Source organism: Cardiocondyla obscurior, linkage group LG18, assembly GCF_019399895.1.
Source record: "Cardiocondyla obscurior isolate alpha-2009 linkage group LG18, Cobs3.1, whole genome shotgun sequence".
In the NCBI taxonomy this organism is placed as follows: Eukaryota; Metazoa; Arthropoda; class Insecta; order Hymenoptera; family Formicidae; genus Cardiocondyla; species Cardiocondyla obscurior.
The window spans coordinates 4,572,763-4,592,117 of NC_091881.1; the positions used below are offsets into that span (position 1 = coordinate 4,572,763).

Here is a 19,355-nt window from a genome sequence, read left to right on the forward strand (position 1 = left end):
GGTGGTAACATAATTCGTAAAACATCACTTTTTTCCACGCGTTCTTATGATATAAAGTTTATATTCTACGTACAAATATCGATTACCTAATGTTTAGTACAAACAAGTTACTTTCCGAAACGAGCAGCGATAAATGTTCGTCTTGTGTAACTCGATGCAGAGCGATTACCCAATTATATCAACATTATAAAATGATCAATTTCCATAGAATTTGCAACATTATTGTATCGTTTTTCCGTTATCACAGATTGTTTTGGTGGTAGGCCCATTTACGATATCATGTTCTAGAAAAGGCCTACAATGGACTAGAGACTAGATTTTAGCGAAGTGTTGACCGCGCTAAAATGTTTAAATTGCCATCATGCTTCTAACGTCGGGAAAAGTCTCGTTAATACGAAATAGGCCACATCGTAGTTATTCCAATATGCCGTATGTGCTGTTACAGTGTATAAATAATTCCTTCCTAAGCCACCTGCACGTAGCACATAATCCAATCGTTGAGCTAATTCTAATGATGCAAAGATTTTTGTAAATAATTTAAAACGGAAAATATATGTACACTGAAAAATAGATATTGCGTTTGCTACGGCGAGCGGCGACGGCGGCTGGCATACGTGACTTCCCCTATTTGACCGCCGAGTACGGGGGGTGGTAGTAAAGGCGCGTTCCTCCTCAGTGCGGCACACCTACGCGCGCGTTTCGTGTATAACTTAACGCACACCACGTTAAGGTAACTATACGCTAACTGCCGTCGCCGAAGCAAGTGTCATATCTGCCTTTCAGTGTACATAATTCTGTAATATCGTATATAATTACCTTGACCTGGACGGATTGGTGGATTTGAATCTGGTGTTGGTGAAGACGGACCTTCCCTGACGTTCCAACCACCTCGCACTAAATCCCAAAGACTCCAACCCTTCTCTGCACGATTAGGTGGACTATCCACAGGACTGTCATCTTTATCATCATTTTCTGTTAATACGCATATTGACATTGTATTATTGTAAGTACTCCTATTTAAGAGTTTTGCTTTAAAAGTTATAAATATTCGCAAAATTTTCACAAAGAAAATCGATATCTTTTTAAAGAATTATAATATTAAAAATCTAATTTAAGCTATATATATAATGAAAAATAAAATACCTGTAGACGGTAGAGTCGGATCCGGAACGTTATTCAACGACGACGGTGACTGTGGTATCTGTTGACCGTCAACTCCTCCGTACAGTGGTATCAAAACCGGCTCAATTTTACTATAGCCTCTTTCCAGAAGCGGTTCCATTCTATATGCCACGGGATCGGACCAGTGAAATATATTATAGAATCTCTTGCATAAACTTTGCGGCATCACGTCCAGTCTATTAGATGGAGCACGTGTACGCAGCGCTAGGAACACAGATAACGGCGAACCCAAACAAAATAAGTTCTCAATCTGTAAACGAAAAAATAATTTTTTTCATATCTTTTATAAACGTAAAAATGATTAACAATTTATCTTTTATTATTTTATTGAGAATTAGGATTACTTACAGGAAATTGCAATCCTTGCAATAAAACTTCTTGCGCCTGTGGGCAAGGAAGCCGCATGTCAGGTCCAATCCAACCTGTAACTATATCGTATACGATCACGCATCCGAGGGAATGTGCTAAAACTGAGACCTTTCCTTGCCAACCGGGATGCCGACTCGCGAACATAAAATACAATCTATTCAACTCCTTTTGCAAGCCAGCTCGGACTTCCGCACCATACAGTGGACTTGTATAATACAAAATATCCATTGCCGATGTATTTAGCAGGTGACGTATGCTTAATACACTATAAGGCGTAATTGCATCTACTATATCTGAAAAAAAAAGAAGGTACACATTCGATAAATTAAATGTTAGCACGGTAAAATTGTATTTTGCTTTTTACCTCCATCTAATTTCAAAGACGATCGCCATTCAACTGGAAAGAATTCTACTCTGTGCTTAGAATTTGGAAAGTATTTTTGTTTAAGCCAGTCTACGCAATCTCTGAAACTGTTAATTTATTTACATTTAAAAACATTTTACAAAAATTATACACTACATAAAAAATGCTTATTATTTGTATGTACCATGTGGTGTTACGTATAATCTTCCCAGTATCTCGCTTCTGGCCTATTCCGTGAACAACAAATACTAAGTGATCGATATCACGTGGCTTATCCTCCATACTCGCATGCGTTTTATATCCCCTTTTCAATCGATAGCCTGTTGCTACCAGTTTAGAATAGAAAACGATTATTCATGTAATAAGAACAAATATGACTTTAATGTTTTTTATATTAATGATTTTTTACTTACTTTTAGCAAAACCCAATTTTGATGTAACGCTTCGCATCAATTTAGTAGGAGTATATTCGCTGTATAATGTTACATCATTGACCGAATGCCAATCAACGTGAAATTCGGGAAACTGCTCGGTATGTAATACTAAAAACATAATTGGAAAAGCTTTAATTTAAATTCATACATGTGCACGCACATTACACAAGTTTTAAAAAGTTAAAAAAAGAAAGAAAAGAAATAAAGAGAGTACCTTTGTAGGATTGAGCATTCGTTTCGCATGTAGTAATACTTTGATTGTTGCTTTCTTTTTGGAATAATTTAAGATGTACCTCTTCTATCACTTTGGAATGTTCTATTTCCAATGGTATCCAACTACCATCATAATACCACGTACCTCGCATAATTTCCCATTCCTCACCTTTAAAAAAATTTAATGTTATTTAATATATTTGTACAGTATACATATTTTATAACAAAACATTTATAACCAAAAGATGCAAGAAAAAAAAAAAAGAATTTGATTATTGCATAATACAAAATTACATCTCTAAGTAGCATTGTTAATTATTAAAAAAAAGCTTAATTTTTTTTTTATTTACATTTGCACGTCATACAAATAACGATACTTATTTCGTTAAGTGCTTTGAATGAACTCTTTATTACGTAGAATAAAAAAAATCCATTGCTTTCGTTATATTTGTTTTGTACATGTTGCAAGTCATAATAGGCACAGTCAATAGGAATTGACTATAATAACTTCAAGGACAAAGTAATCTGTGCAGTATAAAGGCATACATTGCACATACGAATGGAAAATATAGAGAAATTTAAGCAGTCATTGAAACATTATTAGAGCATTCACACGTGTCCGCATGCAATTGCCAAGCCATTGTTTATTGCGATAGACTTTTAGACAATAAGTCGAAGTCGGCGAATTGATTAATATACAAAGCGGCGTATAACAAATACATTATAAAAGCACAAAGCGTGCCTGTGATAAGCTAAAGTTAAATTATAATATTTACCTGGCCAGTATATCGAAACGCATTTCATATTATCAATTTCGACATCGTACATGCCACCTCTGACTACGATTTTTTCGACGGGCGGCAAACCGTTCGTTCCGTCATTACTTTCGCTAATTAAACGACTCTGACGCTCCCGATAAATTCCCTCGATTCTTAAACTGTCGTACCCGCAAAACTCGTTCCACCTCTTGTCAACGCCGTCCTTGTAAAACCACCGTATTTCCTCCGGGGTTAAAGGCTCGGCAGCCTCGCTTGCAATATTAATATCTACATCGTTCTTTGGACCTTCTTCCACTACCGCTTGGTCATCACCTTCACAAAAATTAAATCATTATAAACTTTGTATTTCACATAATTACCAATGATTTCTACGAGCGATAAATCAAGTCTTATTATGCATCGGTGAAGTGTTGCGAAATAATTTCACAAACGTGAAATAAAACCGGAATAGATTTTCATTAAATATATATTTCATAAAAGTGTAGTGTACGCAAAAGCAAATCAATATTTAAATTTATTACAATTGAAAAGTGATCTATGCAAGCGTTATGTGGTCATTGCTCAGACACTTGCAGATTATTTAAAGTCCCGAGAAATGCAGCCGCATAAATTAAAATAGGTAAATAAACTGCAGTCTGTCATGGAACGAGAATAAATTAGAAAGCTCAAAGTTTAAATGAATGGAATTTCGCTTTGCATGCCCGATCGGCCGTGCAACTGTTCGAGCGTCTCCCGGTTCGAACGTCATCGCGGCTGCACGCAGTTTACGATAAGCGAGTTAATGCGGTCAATCGGCGCACAGTCGGGCAATCGAGCACTTGACCGATGCACAATAACGACGTCGCGTTGGGTCACGACACCGGGACGTCGCGTCATCCTTCTAGTACCTTCGCAAGACACTTCCTCGTCTATAGGCATCTCCATCGGCGTCTCACTGAACGGGTCGACCTCGCAGAGATTACTGGACATCCTGCCGCTGAGTCAGACGAGGGGCTGTCAGATACCCGAGCCCGTTGAGCAGCTCCGCGAGCTTAGACGGCGATAAGTCGTCGTTGTACGTGGGCGGTAATCACGAGACTGTAGTCGTGACTCTTATCGCGGACTTGTCACCCTCGCGTCGTCGGCGGGGTGAACTTTGTACGAGCATGGAGGAAGGGCATGCCGAGAGACGAGAGAGAGAGAGAAAAAGAGGAGAAAAAAAAAATACGGACGTACTGGGCGACGAACGCTTCGGGCGAATTTCGCTTCGGCAAATCGCCCGTCTGTGGGCGAATTCCACGGCTTCTTGCGCGTCGTCTACTCGCGGTAGAATCGCCCCCGCCGCGGCGCCGATGCAGCGGCAGTGCAGCGCGATGCGCGACCTCGCCGGTGTTCTCTCCTCCGATCACCTGCCCACCTCTCACATCGTGCGTCGCACCTGCCACGAGCGCTTTATATAATATGCGCCCCCGCGCACTTTTTTTTTCTTCCAGGTCGGACCCTTACCTCGGATGTTTGCACGCAACACGACGGCGCGACTCGCGACCAGCTGATGCAGTGCGTGCGATACGGACGCGCGCGCGGCTCACAACACACCGCTGAGAGCCGCGAGCGGCGTGCGCGATGACGCGCGAGACGTACCCTCCACCCTTTTCCTCCGTGTGACCTGTGCGATATGCGGCACGAAGCAGTTGCGCACGCGCGTCGCACAATCGCCGTGAAGCTGTCACCACGGGGAACACGGGGGATTTTGAATGACAATACCTCTCTGCGTGTTTCGCTCGGGATCGCCGAAATTGCACTTCATTCATTCAATTCGCGAACAACACACGGATTCGCGATGCTATCCGCACGCTATTCTAATTAAAAAGAAAACGTAGAATTTTTCATACAGAGATCTTAATTTATCAACGCGTTTATGTATTTAATAATCTGTTATCAAATGCAAGAAATTAACGATGTAATTTAACGTAGGAAGCGTATGATGTAACTGAGAGATGAAAAATATCATTTTTTGTTATGTTGTGACGCAAATTTTAACATAAATTAACATATAAATGATCAGAAGTCGAAATACGTAATAGCAGTAAGTACGTACATAGTATCTTTTCTTTATCGTTTGAACTTATTATTTTACATTGCTAATAGGATCTCGAATGATCTCTTTAAAAGTTCTTTATTAGTTCCCTTAATTTTTTTTTTAAGAAATCTCCACAAAATACGATCAATATCTTAATTCAAAACGGTGTTCACCTTTACAAACTTATATAATCTTAATAATCTCAATTATTATCTTATATAATCAATAGATCACAAGTCAGAGCAGTCTTAAGATTTCATATCAATGAAATAATTTAGATATCACAAGTAATCGTTATGAATTTAAAAAGAATTTATTTTTAAATATTCCACTCGAAAAAGAGATGCAAAATTAATAACGTAGAAAAAATAGTTTTTTTTTTTTTAATTTTTAAAAAGTATGTTTAAAAAGTTCGTGAAAAAAGGTTAATATAATAGTTCAAAAATTCCCAAAAAATTTATTTCCCGATTCAAATATATTTTACTTATATTCTCTATAGTCTCTACACCATTTAGACGAGTTTCCAGATCACGTTTGAAATAATCGTGGACGTAAGATTCCAAATGGTTCCTTTTTTATATGTTTGCTGCTCATAAATTTGAGTATTTTTTTTAATATATCTAATATCTTCACTGATATGACTTCCCGGTAGAATTTACATGTGCGCACTTTCTCTTTGCATCCGGATACAATTCACGTGCACGTAGCGTGCAGCTCACCAGTGTCCTTGAACAATGAGTCTCGCGCGATTCGTGCACGTTATTTTTGTGGACTAAAGATCACTTGGGCTCGAGAGACTCGTCTAAACGTACAATTTAGCTGGAATTGCCGCTCACATGGAGTGCAATAATTGATTTCCAACTTACAAGTGAGATTCGCGTCTCGCGGAAAAAAGACACGCTAACGTAAAGTGAAAATTGCGAGCTTTTTTTTTTCTGAAACGAAAAAACCGCGTGATTAAGAGCACTCCTTGAATTTCTTGTTTTACACATGCCGTATACTCCCCTGCTCATGCAAACGTCAACAAGTGTCGCAACACGTTGGATCGATGCCCGGTTTTTGTCTTCGACGGTGACCAATTTTGTTTTCCCTTTCTCGTTCTTTTTCTACTTCAGCTGCAATGACTTATAATGATTATCATTTTCTGCCTAGCTGAATCTTTATTGCTGATCTAGAAAATACAATATATATGTATATAAAGAGACAGAGAGAGAGAAAGAGAGAAGCGATCATATCTTGGCAATAGGATATCTAACGTAAAGTTGCTTCACAGAGATAACGATAATGTTAGAAATAAAAATATCATACAGAGTTACAGTACAAACGAATGCAGTTTGCTTAGTGCATTCACGATATAAAATACCATCAAGAGTTTTACGTTTTCATAAAGAAGTTTTAGACTGTTACCTTTGCAAAGATTTTTGTAAATATTAATTAAAGATGATATAAGAGAAGGCGATCTTTTACAGCATAATAAACGGAAGAATATATCGCCAGCAAGACTAATATTTTAGGTTACGCAATCACGTCCGGATTAATTTCGAAGCTAGTCTCGTGTCGATGAATTAATAGACGTTTTTCATAGACGTTACGCTACACCTCTTGTTTTAATTGTGAAAAACTTTTCGCCAAGAAAATTAACTGTAATCGCAGATTAATTTTGTACCTTTTATGACTTTTAGAGCTTGAGAACTTGTTTGAATTACAATTAAACATTACTCATTATCGTCTGTAGCTTGTTTTGCGTTGCAGCTTCCAGTTCCAGCTGCAATAATCAACGAGAGGGCGTTAGTGCTCGATGTATCAAATTTCAACAACGTGAATTTATCAACCCTTCTCCCTCCCGGCGTTATCACTCGCAACCACGTGTACGGTTAGTGGGTTAGGTTTCTATGTGTTAACTCTAAACAAATGTGCAGTAAGTCTAGAAGGGCGCACTAAAGATGTTTCAATTTTTTTAACGTTCGATGGAAGCCAGTAAAGACAAAGAGGTGGATATAACGAAATGCGGCAGGAAGCAATTAAACAGAAATTAGTAAGAAAAAAAACATATTTGTAAGTTAAATTGTAATACATCTTAATAACTATAATACTTAACAAACTGCAAGTATAATAACTTTTCCATATTTTTTAGATTTTAATTGTACTTAGAAAACGCAATACTGATTTTTCGACAAATAAGAAGTGGCGGAGTATGGTGATACATGCACTTTATACAGCGTATTGAGAAATAAAATATTATACTTAGCGATTTCAATTTTTATCGACGACTAAAACTCAACAATCTACTTTAGCCGTGTGGAAAATATTCAAATAAGATGGATCTACATAAACGCTATTTAAATTTTTCCACAGTGAAGGTCTCGTTTCTGCAAATTCTAAACAGCGAGTGCAAGCTCAATGTATATCAAATGATGCAGAGCTACAATCACGAGCTGACCGTGGAAGATTTGAATACAAATAAACTCGAGCTTTGCCGGTTGCTACTGTGTCATGAATATCAGACTGCATTTTACGACATCGAGAACAGTGATAGTAAAAAATATACGGTACCTACTGACGCGGAAAAACTCTATTTTCCTAGCTTAAAGATGATTTTTCCACCGAATCATGTACGAAGTGCTTCACAAATTTCGCTGCTATGCGACATTGTTATTTTGCAACTGGTGCTGTACCATAATGCGAATTCAATCAAACAGTGTTTGCAAAATTTTCTCTGCCTGAGCAACGCGTACATCGCAATCAGTGAGTCTAGAATTATGTATATCAAAGTATCGGAATATATTTTAGAATTTATACGTTTGTATGAACTCTATGCCACTAGCGAAGAAATCAAGGAATTAAAAGACTTTAGTCGCATGTACCTGGAGATTGTGAAGTCATGGGTAAAAGTAAAAGAAGACAGCGAGTGGACACTGTTTACTGTAATGTTTTCCAAGTTAGTAGAAACTTTTAGTCCTAAATATACCGTTTTTCCTTTATGGGATTACTTCTTGTATGAAATGAATGATTTAAAGGAATTTCTCTCCGTCTTAAACATCATGGCGAACATTTGTCTCACGTCATCGACTTCAATGAGTTATATACACCAAGATATTTACTGCAAAAATGCATTCTGGCTCGTCATACTAAAGGGATTGCGGTCGCCCTTGCAACAATATCGCAAACAAGCTCTGTACATAATGAAAAAAGCGATCGATTCTATGAATGAAGAGACTGTGTCAAATTTAGCGAAATCAAATTTTATAAAGGCAGAAATTACACCGTTTATTTGTAATCAATCGCATACGTTTTCATTAGATTGCGTTAAGGAGAAATTCTTCTTGGTGTATGAAGTATTAGAAGAGAAACAGGAACATTTAATAACGCCAGTTTTAAGCCACATAGTTGATTTGGTAAAAGTGAACAAAACGCATAAGGTCTGCGGTTGTTTCAGCATTGTATGGCTACAGTGCATTTTCGAAAAAGTTTTACTGCACGAGAATAATCACGTTGCAAAGTGGGGTGTATTGTACGTATGTAGACTGGACGATACTATTTTTACCGATGAGTTTCTGGAACTGTTTGTAAAAGTTTTGAACAACAACTTCCTATACGAATGTCAGCTTGATGAAGACAGCCCGAGCATCGTGAGAGAACTCTCGCAGTTCCTCAGATGCGCGGAGAAAAGCGATTTGCTCAATAGATTTATTAAAAAGATCAGTAACATTGCCTGGGGTCCTGTGGCGATATTTTACATTATACACGCGCTACGAACGATCTCGGAAGAAGGGATACAACATTCCAGCTGGCAAGCTACCGAATTGAGTGCCGTTAAATCTTTAGTGGAAACCAATCTGAGCATGCACTCTCACATTCTGCGTACCGCGTCTCAAATTGAACTTCTGCGAGCGATTCCTAATTACGTGCGACAAATGGATGATCTATCTCTACTTGCTAATGTCTTAGCTGCCTTTCCCCCTGGAGAAGGTCTCACGAGAGGAACAGTACCGTGGAACATTATTACAGCATGGCTGGAAAAGTTATTGGATAAAAATAATGTCGAGACCTTCGTGTTAAATGTTGCGAATACTATTTCTGAGATAAATCCGAAAACATTTGCAATAATAGTGTATTTGTTATATAATGCAAACTTTATATCATTTTCAAACAAGCTGTGCAACACTGCAGCGTTATTAAATAATTGGCTGTCTTTCTTACATGGTATCATCTTACGACCTTACGCCAACGTCACCTCGAGCATGTATGTGGTGGAATTTATGTCACATTTGTTGGATCTTTCCGCAAAAAATCCTGCCGACGACATGACAAATTTTATATCGTCGCACATACCTAGCTCTTTCGATTTTTTAATTAAATATATGAAGAACATATCCGAAGAGCTGACTTACGAGGACTACGTGAGGTACACAGGTATTGTACACTTGCATATCGTCAACGCGCCTTTCTACATGTCGACGGAGCATTTAAAAGCCCGCATAGAGGCATTGAAACATGGAAGTATGCATCTAATAAACCACTTGCCGAGCGTAAATCTACAATATTTATACGGACTACACGTGTTGTATCTTTCCCAGAGTGCTTTGGCTTCTCCAGTGACAAAAGATTTCTTAACGAAGCACTTGGCTATGCAGACAATGGACACGGATATCAGTACGGCAAAAGGAAAAATTGCATCGGAATATTACTTGCTTTTTTTAAAGCTAATGCGTCACTATCTCGAAAATTCTTCGATGTCTTCGTGGTTACCTATTGCCACAATATTATCTAATTTGCAACGATTTCTCGAGGTGGGCCCACTGGAAAATGTTTCTGAAATTGCGAAGATACTAACGATATTAATTGATAACAAAGCTGTAAGTGATACGAGTGATAGAGAAATGCTGGAAAATACTTTTAACTTGGGCTTTAAGTGCATCATCGGCGTCAAAAAGAACAATGTATTTTGGATGGCACTGGAGAACCTCGTAGGAGTTATTATCAATAATAATTTCTTAATTTTGCTTAACGCAGTACAATTCGCGAAAGGAGTAAGTCAATAATTCATGCCACAAGACGTATCAATATTTTTGAAATAGCGGCCGCTTATAATCTATCTTGCTTCACAGTATATCGCTAAATTACTAGACGAAGGAGATAACACACCGAGGTTTAAAAGGGTGATACTTTCTAAAATGAAAGATTTGGACGTGTGCAATTTGATGAAGCTAAAAAATCCATTAGGAAACTGTTTCCTTCATGGCTCTGTATATCGGCGTGATAAGAAAATTGAGAATCACGCTCATTTATTTATTGTCAAGCACTTGGGTCTTTACTATCCGAAACATATCTTCGCAATGTAAGTATTTATTTAAAAATGTAGATATATAAATTTGTAGACGGCTGGTTAAGTAAATAATAATGATGATATCAGGGATTACAATAATGACGCCGCGATTAGAGCAGAAGCAATTATACTATTACACCGAATAATTCATCCAGAATTAAATTATGCAACAACGTTTGTGCAATTAATACTCGATGCGCTAGAAAAAAACAAAACCAAGAGATATTTTAACGACTCGTTCTTACATAAGTTAAAACACAGAACAATGCAAGCTTTATTGATATTAGAACCAGTGTTGAATGAGGTAAATTAATTTATTATTAAAAGTATAATTTAATTTTTATTTTGATTGAGAAATTAATAAGTGATTACTTTGTAGGAATCTGCATTTTTGCTACAAAAAAAATTGTGCGACTTTATCTTTTCTGAAAGCAATCAGTCTAGCGTGAGAATAATGCAAGAATGGTTACTTATACGAATTTTTGTGCGAAATAGTCATTTGCATGACCAACTGTGGTCATTTTTTGTAAAGGTAATCCAAATAAATTTTAATTGCATTAAAAAATAAAGTAAAATAACTACGTTTGACTGTACAGTAACATATTTATTTTCAGAGTATAAAGCAGCGACCGAGATGTACGATTTCTGTGGCGAGCATTGTCTATCACGTCGCGAAACTTCTTTCAAACGAAAATCAGAAGGATTTTATTCACACGGCTTTGCCATATGTAGCACAATGTTGTTTAGGGCATCAGTTCAACGTGCGTCTTTATAATCAGGCAAGTAAAATTTATGAGAGAATTAAAGTATTTTTTATAATTATGCTTATCTTACATTTTTGTAGTTTATTTTAACACAATTGTACGAATTAATGAAAACAACGTATGGCGATGACAGTATATCAGAATACAAAGGCATATATCAGGCAGCAGTGATTGTTTTGCAGCAGGAAGTTTTGACAAAAAATTCAATTAAGATACAGGACGATTTTTACTTTTCCCAATTTCATCCAATCTTAGATTATAGCTTACAGGTATGCAACACGTTTATTTTCGAAACAGAATTGAATTTATTAATTTTGACGACTAATAATAATGTTAATAACAGTACTGAATTAATTTATAATATTAATAGACAATTTATTACGAATTACCACGTTTGACTAATGTAAGTTGCGACGAATGGATTAGTCCAGAAGTATTTAAAGATTTAATGTTTGTGCAAAATAATGGTACTCTGAAACTTTACAACGCGAACTCGTTTCTAGGCGAGACGAAATCTTCCGTATATCTACCAAAGCCTATTACAGGTAAATTAAAACGGCAATAAATTATTATTGCGTGGAATATAAAAAAAATTACATTGCAGGTGATGCACAGGCCGAGTCATTAAAAAATATTGAAACACTTATGGGTTTGTGCGATATCCAGAAGAAGATCGATCCGTCAAAGCCGGTAAATTTATGTGGCGAAGCGACGAGTGAATTTATGCTTTTGCAAGATACACAATCACAGGAAGGTCTAATAGTTGTGGCATCATTCATCGATCGACCGCCGAATTTAGGCGGCATCGCCAGAACGTGCGAGATATTTGGAGTTAAGGCATTAGTTGTCGCGAATGCTGACTGCGTAAAAGATAAAGAGTTTCAGTTTCTCAGCGTATCTGCTGATAAATGGCTGAACATGCTACAGGTATTTGGCAAATTATTTCTAAAAGTATATAAAGAATAATTTGAAACTATTTAAAATTTTTTTGAGTTCTTTGCTTATTAAAAATATTTCAACTACAATCTAATTGCCAAAAGAACACTTCGAAATCTTTAGGTGAAGCCTCACGAATTACAGAAATTCTTACTGGACAGAAAAGATGCAGGATGGTCTCTAATTGGAGTTGAACAAACTGTTAACAGTATCAATTTGAAGACAATGCAATTTAAGAAAAAGACGATTCTTGTTTTAGGGTAATTAAATTAGAGCTTGTTATTACAAGACGCGTTATTTCAAAATTAGCATAATTCGAAATTTAATTTTTTTAGGAACGAGAAGGACGGTATACCATCAAATTTTATTCCTCTTTTTGATAAGTGTGTAGAAATTCCACAAATGGGTGTAACGCGATCATTGAACGTTCATGTTACCGCTGCGATTTGTATATGGCAGTACGCGAGTCAGCACGTGTTAAAATAATTTTCCCACGTTCGTAATATATAAGATGATAGCGTTGAATAAATGTATTTTTAACAATACAAGATATTCGTTACACAGTAACAATTGTTGGAAAAAAGAAGTACGATCTATATTTTTATATATTTACGAACAAATCTATAATTTATACAAGATTATCTATATAAGATTGTACATATGCAGTGTACTTATGGATTGTATGCAACAATGCGGCGCTTCCCGATACATTCTCCCACAAAGAACCAGCAGTATATTTCGGCAGCTACTAAGGTGTTGATGACAGCTTCGCGTACTGTAACTTCGCGGTAGCGACCCGTCCGGGCGGAGGTGATCAATTTTGAGAATCCACTACGAATCGCAGGGATGTCTTTAAAACTTGGAGGAGTAAGTTCCACTTTGGCGTACTGCAGCCATACTTGCAGCACAGGTCTTGCATGAGTAATACCAACTGTAATTCATATATATTATTCATATATATCATATATAAAAAAATGAACACAGCACTCGTTCACCATAGGTTTTACACGTGCAAACAATTGTCTCGTGAAAATTTAACATAAAAGTAAACGTTACATAATACACAGTGAGGTTAAGTCTCGCTCGAAATAATCGCGCAGCGACAAGAGCGCAGCAATAAAATATTTAAAAAAATTATTCGTACGTTTTACCAATTCGCTGGATTTCGAGACGAGCCCCGCCATCGCGTTCACCTGTTTTCCTCTCGGAAAGGAAGAAAGAAATAGACCCTCAAGCACCAAGAACTTTCGACCGATGAAGTGAAGTAAACCGCACCGCGAACACAGCGAACTACGCGTGACGTAAATCAACTTTAGCCGCGTGCGCAGTCGAAAAGAAATGGGCCGAGCATGTTAGGCTCACAGACCAAACGATCTCAAAGCGTCCATAAAATAGCTTAATTTTTAATTAATTTACTTTTTATTTTATTTTAACAAAAAAAAAAATGTATACTAATAAAATACAATTGGTTTTACATTTAAAGGTAACCAATCATATTGAGATCAAATAGAATCGATTAATCAATGCGGCAACTTGATCAGAGCTTCGAGTAATCTACATTCCTGTTTATCTAATAATTTTTTATTCGGAAAACGCAGCGATACGACAAAGGCGGAGAATACTGACAAGAAAGAAAGAAGAAAAAAAAATGAACAGAGGGAAAAAAGAGGGAGAAATGACTCTATGGTTTTCGAGGATGCGGCGACCTGATTGGCGGCCGAGGAGTTTTGCCTCGCGCGTCGAGGCGTCGCGCAGGTTTACGCGATGTGGACGTACCTTCATCCTATGATTTGGCAACGGTAGAAGCGAGCCATTGCGCATACGATTGCTCATTTGCGTCCGTCACTCCGTTACTAGATTCACCGCTCGCGCCGCAGAAGAAAGGAACACAGAGAAAAAGGAGATTGTGCGTCGTGCGGATTCTGTTTCTTGCACGGGGAAGCAGCCGAAAACTTGGACAATGAGCGACTCGAAGAGGTGAGGATATCCTCGGCGACGGTGCCCAGGCACCTGCTCCCTGAGCGGCGGCGGATTTCACGCGCGCTCGCGTGTACGTGTATGTGTCGCGGCCACTCGATTTCACGATGTCATCATGTCGACGTGACGCTTCCTCTGTCGTTGCCCGCGATCGCGCGAACTGTCGCGCCCCTTGATCAGCCCCGAGCCACCCTCCCTTTTGGGAGGGGGTGTCGCGAAAAACGCGGATAGGAGTCCGTCAATCTTTCGTCACGTCGGTTATGGCTATGCGCTCGCCGAACATGACAAAAGAGAGAAGAAGACGGCTCGATTCTGACGCTCGCGAGTCAGCTGGCCGCAAGCGCGAGTACGAGACCCGCGAACGGGAACGCGACGCTCCTCGCCGCGATCCCACACTCGCGCAATGTGGCTGAAACATTTTACAAATATGCTAATCCTCACGTACCTATTATGTACAGTCGTCTTTCGAGATAATCGAGGAGACTTGGGTGGATATCTGACACATCGCGCTTTATCTGCACATATTCTGAATTATTAATTTTATTTTTACCTTTTTAAACTGAAGAGAATATTTGTCGTATTATATAAATATTTTAAAATAAATTAATAGCAGAAAAAGTTTTAGATAAATTCAGATTTTTATGGATAAAATAATTTTCAAAGGCGTTATCTTTAAGAAAATAATCTTATAATAGGCCCCGATAATTATCTTTTTTATTTTTTTAATTATAGAAAAAAATTTGATTTTTAATTAATTTGTATTATTTAATATTACTTCGATTATATAGCTGTATATTTTTATTTGAAGAAAATAATACTTTTAATATAAAATACATCGAAAGTATTTAATATACAATTAATGTTTTTTGTTTTAGTGGTGAAGATTTGGCAACGGCTATCCTTCGCAAGAAGGATAGGCCTAATAGACTGTTGGTTGATGAAGCGATCGCTGATGATAATTCTGTGGTCGCGCTTTCTCAAGCAAAAATGGATGAGCTGCAATTGTTTCGTGGTGATACTGTATTGCTGAAGGGCAAAAGGCGCAAAGAAACAGTGTGCATTGTTCTTTCTGATGATACTTGTCCAGATGAGAAGATCCGTATGAATCGTGTCGTCCGAAATAATCTGCGTGTACGCTTGAGTGATGTTGTTTCTGTACAAGCATGTCCCGAAGTCAAATACGGGAAACGTATTCATGTACTGCCAATGGATGACACTGTCGATGGTCTTACTGGGTAATTTTTATAAAATTATAATTATAGAGAGAGTGTATAAGGTGTCCCATAGTAAATGGAAATTTTTTCGGGCGTAGGCATTTTACATTTTTTCGCGATAATAGTCCGTTTATTAATTTTTCCAGATAATTTATTTTAACTTTATTGGTTGTTCATAATTTTTTCGATTCCACAGATTATTTTTTTTTAACATAACTTTTTAACAATTAATATTGTTATAAATTTTTTTGATAAAAAAATAAAAAACATAAATCACGTATTTGTATATTTTTGCAGAAATCTATTTGAAGTCTACTTAAAGCCGTACTTCCTAGAAGCCTACCGTCCCATTCATAAAGATGACAATTTTATTGTTCGAGGGGGTATGCGAGCAGTGGAATTCAAAGTTGTTGAAACTGATCCGGGACCATTTTGTATTGTGGCGCCTGATACAGTGATACATTGTGAAGGTGATCCGATAAAAAGAGAGGTCAGAAAAATATTCTATGTTTTTATGTGATTAATATCGACGCAGCTAATAAAAAAAAAATTATTTACAGGAAGAAGAAGAAGCATTGAATGCTGTGGGATACGATGATATCGGTGGTGTACGCAAACAATTGGCGCAAATCAAGGAAATGGTAGAATTACCTCTGCGACATCCGTCTCTATTTAAGGCTATCGGTGTTAAGCCGCCACGTGGAATATTATTATATGGACCACCGGGAACAGGAAAAACTCTTATTGCGCGCGCTGTGGCAAACGAAACCGGCGCATTCTTCTTCCTCATAAACGGTACACATTTGTGAATATTTTTAGAATAGTACTGCATAAGAAATGTAAAACAGCATTAGATAAAAAAATTTACCTTTTTTTTAGGCCCCGAAATTATGAGCAAGTTGGCTGGTGAATCTGAAAGCAATCTGCGTAAGGCGTTCGAAGAAGCTGAGAAAAATTCTCCGGCTATTATATTTATCGACGAACTTGATGCAATTGCACCGAAACGTGAAAAGGTTCGCCAAATCAAACTTAATAATTTTTTACAAATTGCATTTTAAAATAAAAATTATATTTTTTTCCATATAGACGCATGGTGAAGTTGAGAGGCGTATTGTGTCGCAATTATTGACACTTATGGATGGCATGAAGCAAAGCTCTCATGTGATTGTAATGGCAGCTACTAATCGACCGAACAGTATCGATGGAGCTCTGCGCCGATTCGGGCGTTTTGATAGAGAGATTGACATCGGCATACCGGATGCTACTGGCCGATTGGAAATCTTAAGAATTCACACGAAAAATATGAAACTCGCTGATGACGTCGATTTAGAAGAGGTGCTATTTATTTTCATGTTATTTCTAAGAGATTTAAAATATAATCGCATTTTGTACCGTAAAATAATAAGAAACTTATATTGCTAGATTGCAGCGGAAACTCACGGACACGTTGGCGCCGATTTAGCGTCTTTATGTTCGGAAGCGGCTCTGCAGCAAATTCGTGAAAAGATGGATCTCATAGACTTGGAGGACGATCATATAGATGCAGAGGTTTTGTCTTCACTTGCAGTAACAATGGAGAACTTTAAGGTGGGTTATTATCTTAATTTTATGTTAAATTAATTTTTATCTTTTTCTAAATGAAAGTATCTTCTCGTTAAAGTATGCAATGACAAAAAGCAGTCCGAGTGCTCTACGTGAAACAATTGTGGAGGTACCGACTGTTACTTGGGATGATATCGGTGGTTTACAAAATGTCAAAATGGAATTGCAAGAATTGGTGCAGGTAAGAAACGTGTACGGTTAATGTACGTGTATGAATTTGAAATCATAAATTTATTAATGTATTTTTTTTGTTGTACAGTATCCTGTTGAACATCCTGATAAATTCTTGAAATTTGGTATGCAACCGTCAAGAGGTGTATTATTTTATGGCCCACCTGGTTGCGGTAAAACATTATTGGCTAAAGCGATCGCTAACGAATGTCAGGCCAACTTTATTTCTGTCAAAGGTCCTGAATTGTTAACTATGTGGTTCGGAGAATCAGAAGCCAATGTCAGAGATGTCTTCGACAAGGTAACATTTCTCGAACATTTCTTAATAGATAATTAATAATCAATGTTAATAAAACTTTGTTTTTTTTAGGCAAGATCAGCAGCGCCTTGCGTATTATTCTTCGATGAACTCGATTCTATTGCGAAGTCTAGAGGTGGTACCGTTGGCGATGCTGGTGGTGCAGCGGATCGTGTGATAAATCAGATATTAACTGAAATGGATGGTATGGGCGCGAAGAAGAACGTATTTATCATAGGAGCGACAAATCGACCTGATATTATTGATCCAGCAATTCTACGACCTGGTAGATTAGATCAATTAATTTACATACCGCTACCGGATGAGAAGTCCCGAGAAGCGATATTCCGCGCTAATCTTCGAAAATCGCCAGTGGCTAAGGTAATTTCTTGGCAAAATAAAAATATAATGTTAGCAATGTAATGCTTATTATATATTTATATATTTTTACGCGTCTCGTTTTAAAAAAAAATTTTTTCGTTATTAGGACGTAGACTTAAGCTACATAGCCAAAGTTACGCACGGATTTTCTGGTGCTGACTTGACAGAAATCTGTCAGCGGGCATGCAAACTTGCCATTAGACAGTGCATCGAGACTGAGATTCGAAGAGAAAAAGAACGAGCCAATAATCCATCCGCATCTATGGACGTAAGATATTTTCTTATAAAAGACATATTATAATATTTTAAAGACTTTCTGTGTCAAATATATAACAATTATATTCGACACAGAAAATAGTTTTCTTTAACGTAGAGAAAACAAGAATAAATGACACGCACGAACGCTTTATAATGTCCAAATTGCATAAAAATTACTAGCGATATATATACATTATTCCTAAATCCTAAGTGTGTATATTCTCTTTTTTTTTAGATGGATGAGGATGATCCTGTACCAGAAATAACACGAGCTCACTTCGAGGAAGCGATGAGGTTTGCGCGTCGTTCAGTGTCCGATAACGACATACGCAAATACGAAATGTTTGCGCAAACACTTCAACAATCTCGAGGATTCGGGACTAATTTCAGGTACGAGTTTTTTTTCTATTTTAATATTCGTGCAACATTTAAGGGAATAAAACTAAATATATGCATAAAAAAAATGTATTCTTAAAAAAAAAAAAAAATATTTACAGATTTCCACAAAGTGGAGCAGGCGGTGCTCAAGATAATACGCAAGGCGATCAAGCTTTTCAAGATGATGGAGATGATGATCTCTATAGCTAAGTTTTCGTTTCCTTGTATGTCATTACAGTGAGCATACGACAAAAGGGCCTGTCTGTTACCACATAATATATTGCACAGGAATCGTTTTTAAGTGATACAATTGAAATATAAAGAGCGTAACTAAATAAGATAAAATGAAAATTTTATATGAGGTATACATACGGTTTTGTGTTTGTAGAAGAAAGGCATGAACTCTAATTCATGTAACTAAGAAATATTCGGACATAAAATATCGATTAAAAACTTGCTTTGTCATATGATTATTCGCGTATAACCATTTCTATTAATGAAATTAATAATTTAATGGCATTCTTATTAAAAAAAAAATTTTTTTGGTCACGTTCTTAATAATATGAATACGATGGAAATACGATCACATCGTTGATCGATAATTATGTGAGATAAAAAATTATTAGAGTTTGGAAGAGTCCGGGTACAAG

The 19,355-nt window shown here is 37.1% G+C and overlaps 4 protein-coding genes across 7 annotated transcripts; 2 read left to right on the forward strand and 2 right to left on the reverse strand.

Moving 5' to 3' along the window:
- On the reverse strand, nucleotides 1-4,884 carry LOC139109558 (phospholipase DDHD1). Its single transcript, XM_070668699.1, has 10 exons — nucleotides 4,229-4,884; nucleotides 3,339-3,653; nucleotides 2,564-2,731; nucleotides 2,329-2,457; nucleotides 2,100-2,241; nucleotides 1,916-2,022; nucleotides 1,531-1,844; nucleotides 1,144-1,432; nucleotides 817-972; nucleotides 1-508 (listed from the first exon to the last, which is right to left on the reverse strand). Exons 1-10 carry the CDS (start codon nucleotides 4,308-4,310, stop codon nucleotides 360-362), a joined length of 1,851 nt encoding a protein of 616 aa, XP_070524800.1. The 5' UTR covers nucleotides 4,311-4,884; the 3' UTR covers nucleotides 1-359.
- A 2,016-nt stretch (nucleotides 4,885-6,900) lies between these two features.
- Nucleotides 6,901-13,012, forward strand: LOC139109546 (probable methyltransferase TARBP1). 4 transcript variants are annotated; one of them, XM_070668674.1, is made up of 12 exons: nucleotides 8,016-8,145; nucleotides 8,225-8,338; nucleotides 8,418-10,430; nucleotides 10,509-10,738; nucleotides 10,814-11,030; nucleotides 11,106-11,258; nucleotides 11,341-11,505; nucleotides 11,571-11,759; nucleotides 11,861-12,035; nucleotides 12,095-12,417; nucleotides 12,550-12,686; nucleotides 12,762-13,012. In XM_070668674.1, exons 2-12 carry the CDS (start codon nucleotides 8,282-8,284, stop codon nucleotides 12,910-12,912), a joined length of 3,810 nt encoding a protein of 1,269 aa, XP_070524775.1. In that variant the 5' UTR covers nucleotides 8,016-8,145; nucleotides 8,225-8,281; the 3' UTR covers nucleotides 12,913-13,012. The 4 variants fall into 4 exon arrangements, with proteins under 4 accessions (XP_070524772.1, XP_070524775.1, XP_070524773.1 ...); XM_070668671.1 differs by adding an exon at nucleotides 6,901-7,455 and having other exon boundaries at nucleotides 7,535-10,430; XM_070668672.1 differs by having other exon boundaries at nucleotides 8,225-10,430.
- A 1-nt stretch (nucleotide 13,013) lies between these two features.
- On the reverse strand, nucleotides 13,014-13,734 carry LOC139109571 (ATP synthase subunit g, mitochondrial). Its single transcript, XM_070668723.1, has 2 exons — nucleotides 13,571-13,734; nucleotides 13,014-13,357 (listed from the first exon to the last, which is right to left on the reverse strand). Exons 1-2 carry the CDS (start codon nucleotides 13,608-13,610, stop codon nucleotides 13,098-13,100), a joined length of 300 nt encoding a protein of 99 aa, XP_070524824.1. The 5' UTR covers nucleotides 13,611-13,734; the 3' UTR covers nucleotides 13,014-13,097.
- Nucleotides 13,735-14,234: 500 nt separating this feature from the next.
- Nucleotides 14,235-19,161, forward strand: Ter94 (transitional endoplasmic reticulum ATPase TER94). Its single transcript, XM_070668691.1, has 13 exons — nucleotides 14,235-14,403; nucleotides 15,279-15,638; nucleotides 15,915-16,107; nucleotides 16,178-16,412; nucleotides 16,497-16,630; nucleotides 16,704-16,952; nucleotides 17,040-17,204; nucleotides 17,278-17,400; nucleotides 17,479-17,691; nucleotides 17,761-18,069; nucleotides 18,176-18,337; nucleotides 18,563-18,717; nucleotides 18,825-19,161. Exons 1-13 carry the CDS (start codon nucleotides 14,387-14,389, stop codon nucleotides 18,913-18,915), a joined length of 2,406 nt encoding a protein of 801 aa, XP_070524792.1. The 5' UTR covers nucleotides 14,235-14,386; the 3' UTR covers nucleotides 18,916-19,161.
- The last annotated feature ends 194 nt before the right edge of the window (nucleotides 19,162-19,355 follow it).

Coding starts and splice junctions, on each gene's coding strand:
- Ter94 (XM_070668691.1), top strand. Junction 17,205..17,277: donor TAACAATGGAGAACTTTAAG/GTGGGTTATTAT, acceptor TTCTCGTTAAAG/TATGCAATGACAAAAAGCAG. Junction 17,401..17,478: donor AATTGCAAGAATTGGTGCAG/GTAAGAAACGTG, acceptor TTTGTTGTACAG/TATCCTGTTGAACATCCTGA.
- LOC139109558 (XM_070668699.1), bottom strand. CDS start 4,310: ATGTCCAGTAATCTCTGCGAGGTCGACCCGTTCAGTGAGACGCCGATG. Junction 2,458..2,563: donor GAATGCTCAATCCTACAAAG/GTACTCTCTTTA, acceptor TTATGTTTTTAG/TATTACATACCGAGCAGTTT. Junction 509..816: donor ACCAATCCGTCCAGGTCAAG/GTAATTATATAC, acceptor TTGCATCATTAG/AATTAGCTCAACGATTGGAT.
- LOC139109571 (XM_070668723.1), bottom strand. CDS start 13,610: ATGGCGGGGCTCGTCTCGAAATCCAGCGAATTGGTAAAAC. Junction 13,358..13,570: donor ATCCAGCGAATTGGTAAAAC/GTACGAATAATT, acceptor TATGAATTACAG/TTGGTATTACTCATGCAAGA.
- LOC139109546 (XM_070668671.1), top strand. CDS start 7,719: ATGGATCTACATAAACGCTATTTAAATTTTTCCACAGTGAAGGTCTCG. Junction 11,031..11,105: donor TAGAACCAGTGTTGAATGAG/GTAAATTAATTT, acceptor ATTACTTTGTAG/GAATCTGCATTTTTGCTACA. Junction 11,259..11,340: donor TGTGGTCATTTTTTGTAAAG/GTAATCCAAATA, acceptor ATTTATTTTCAG/AGTATAAAGCAGCGACCGAG.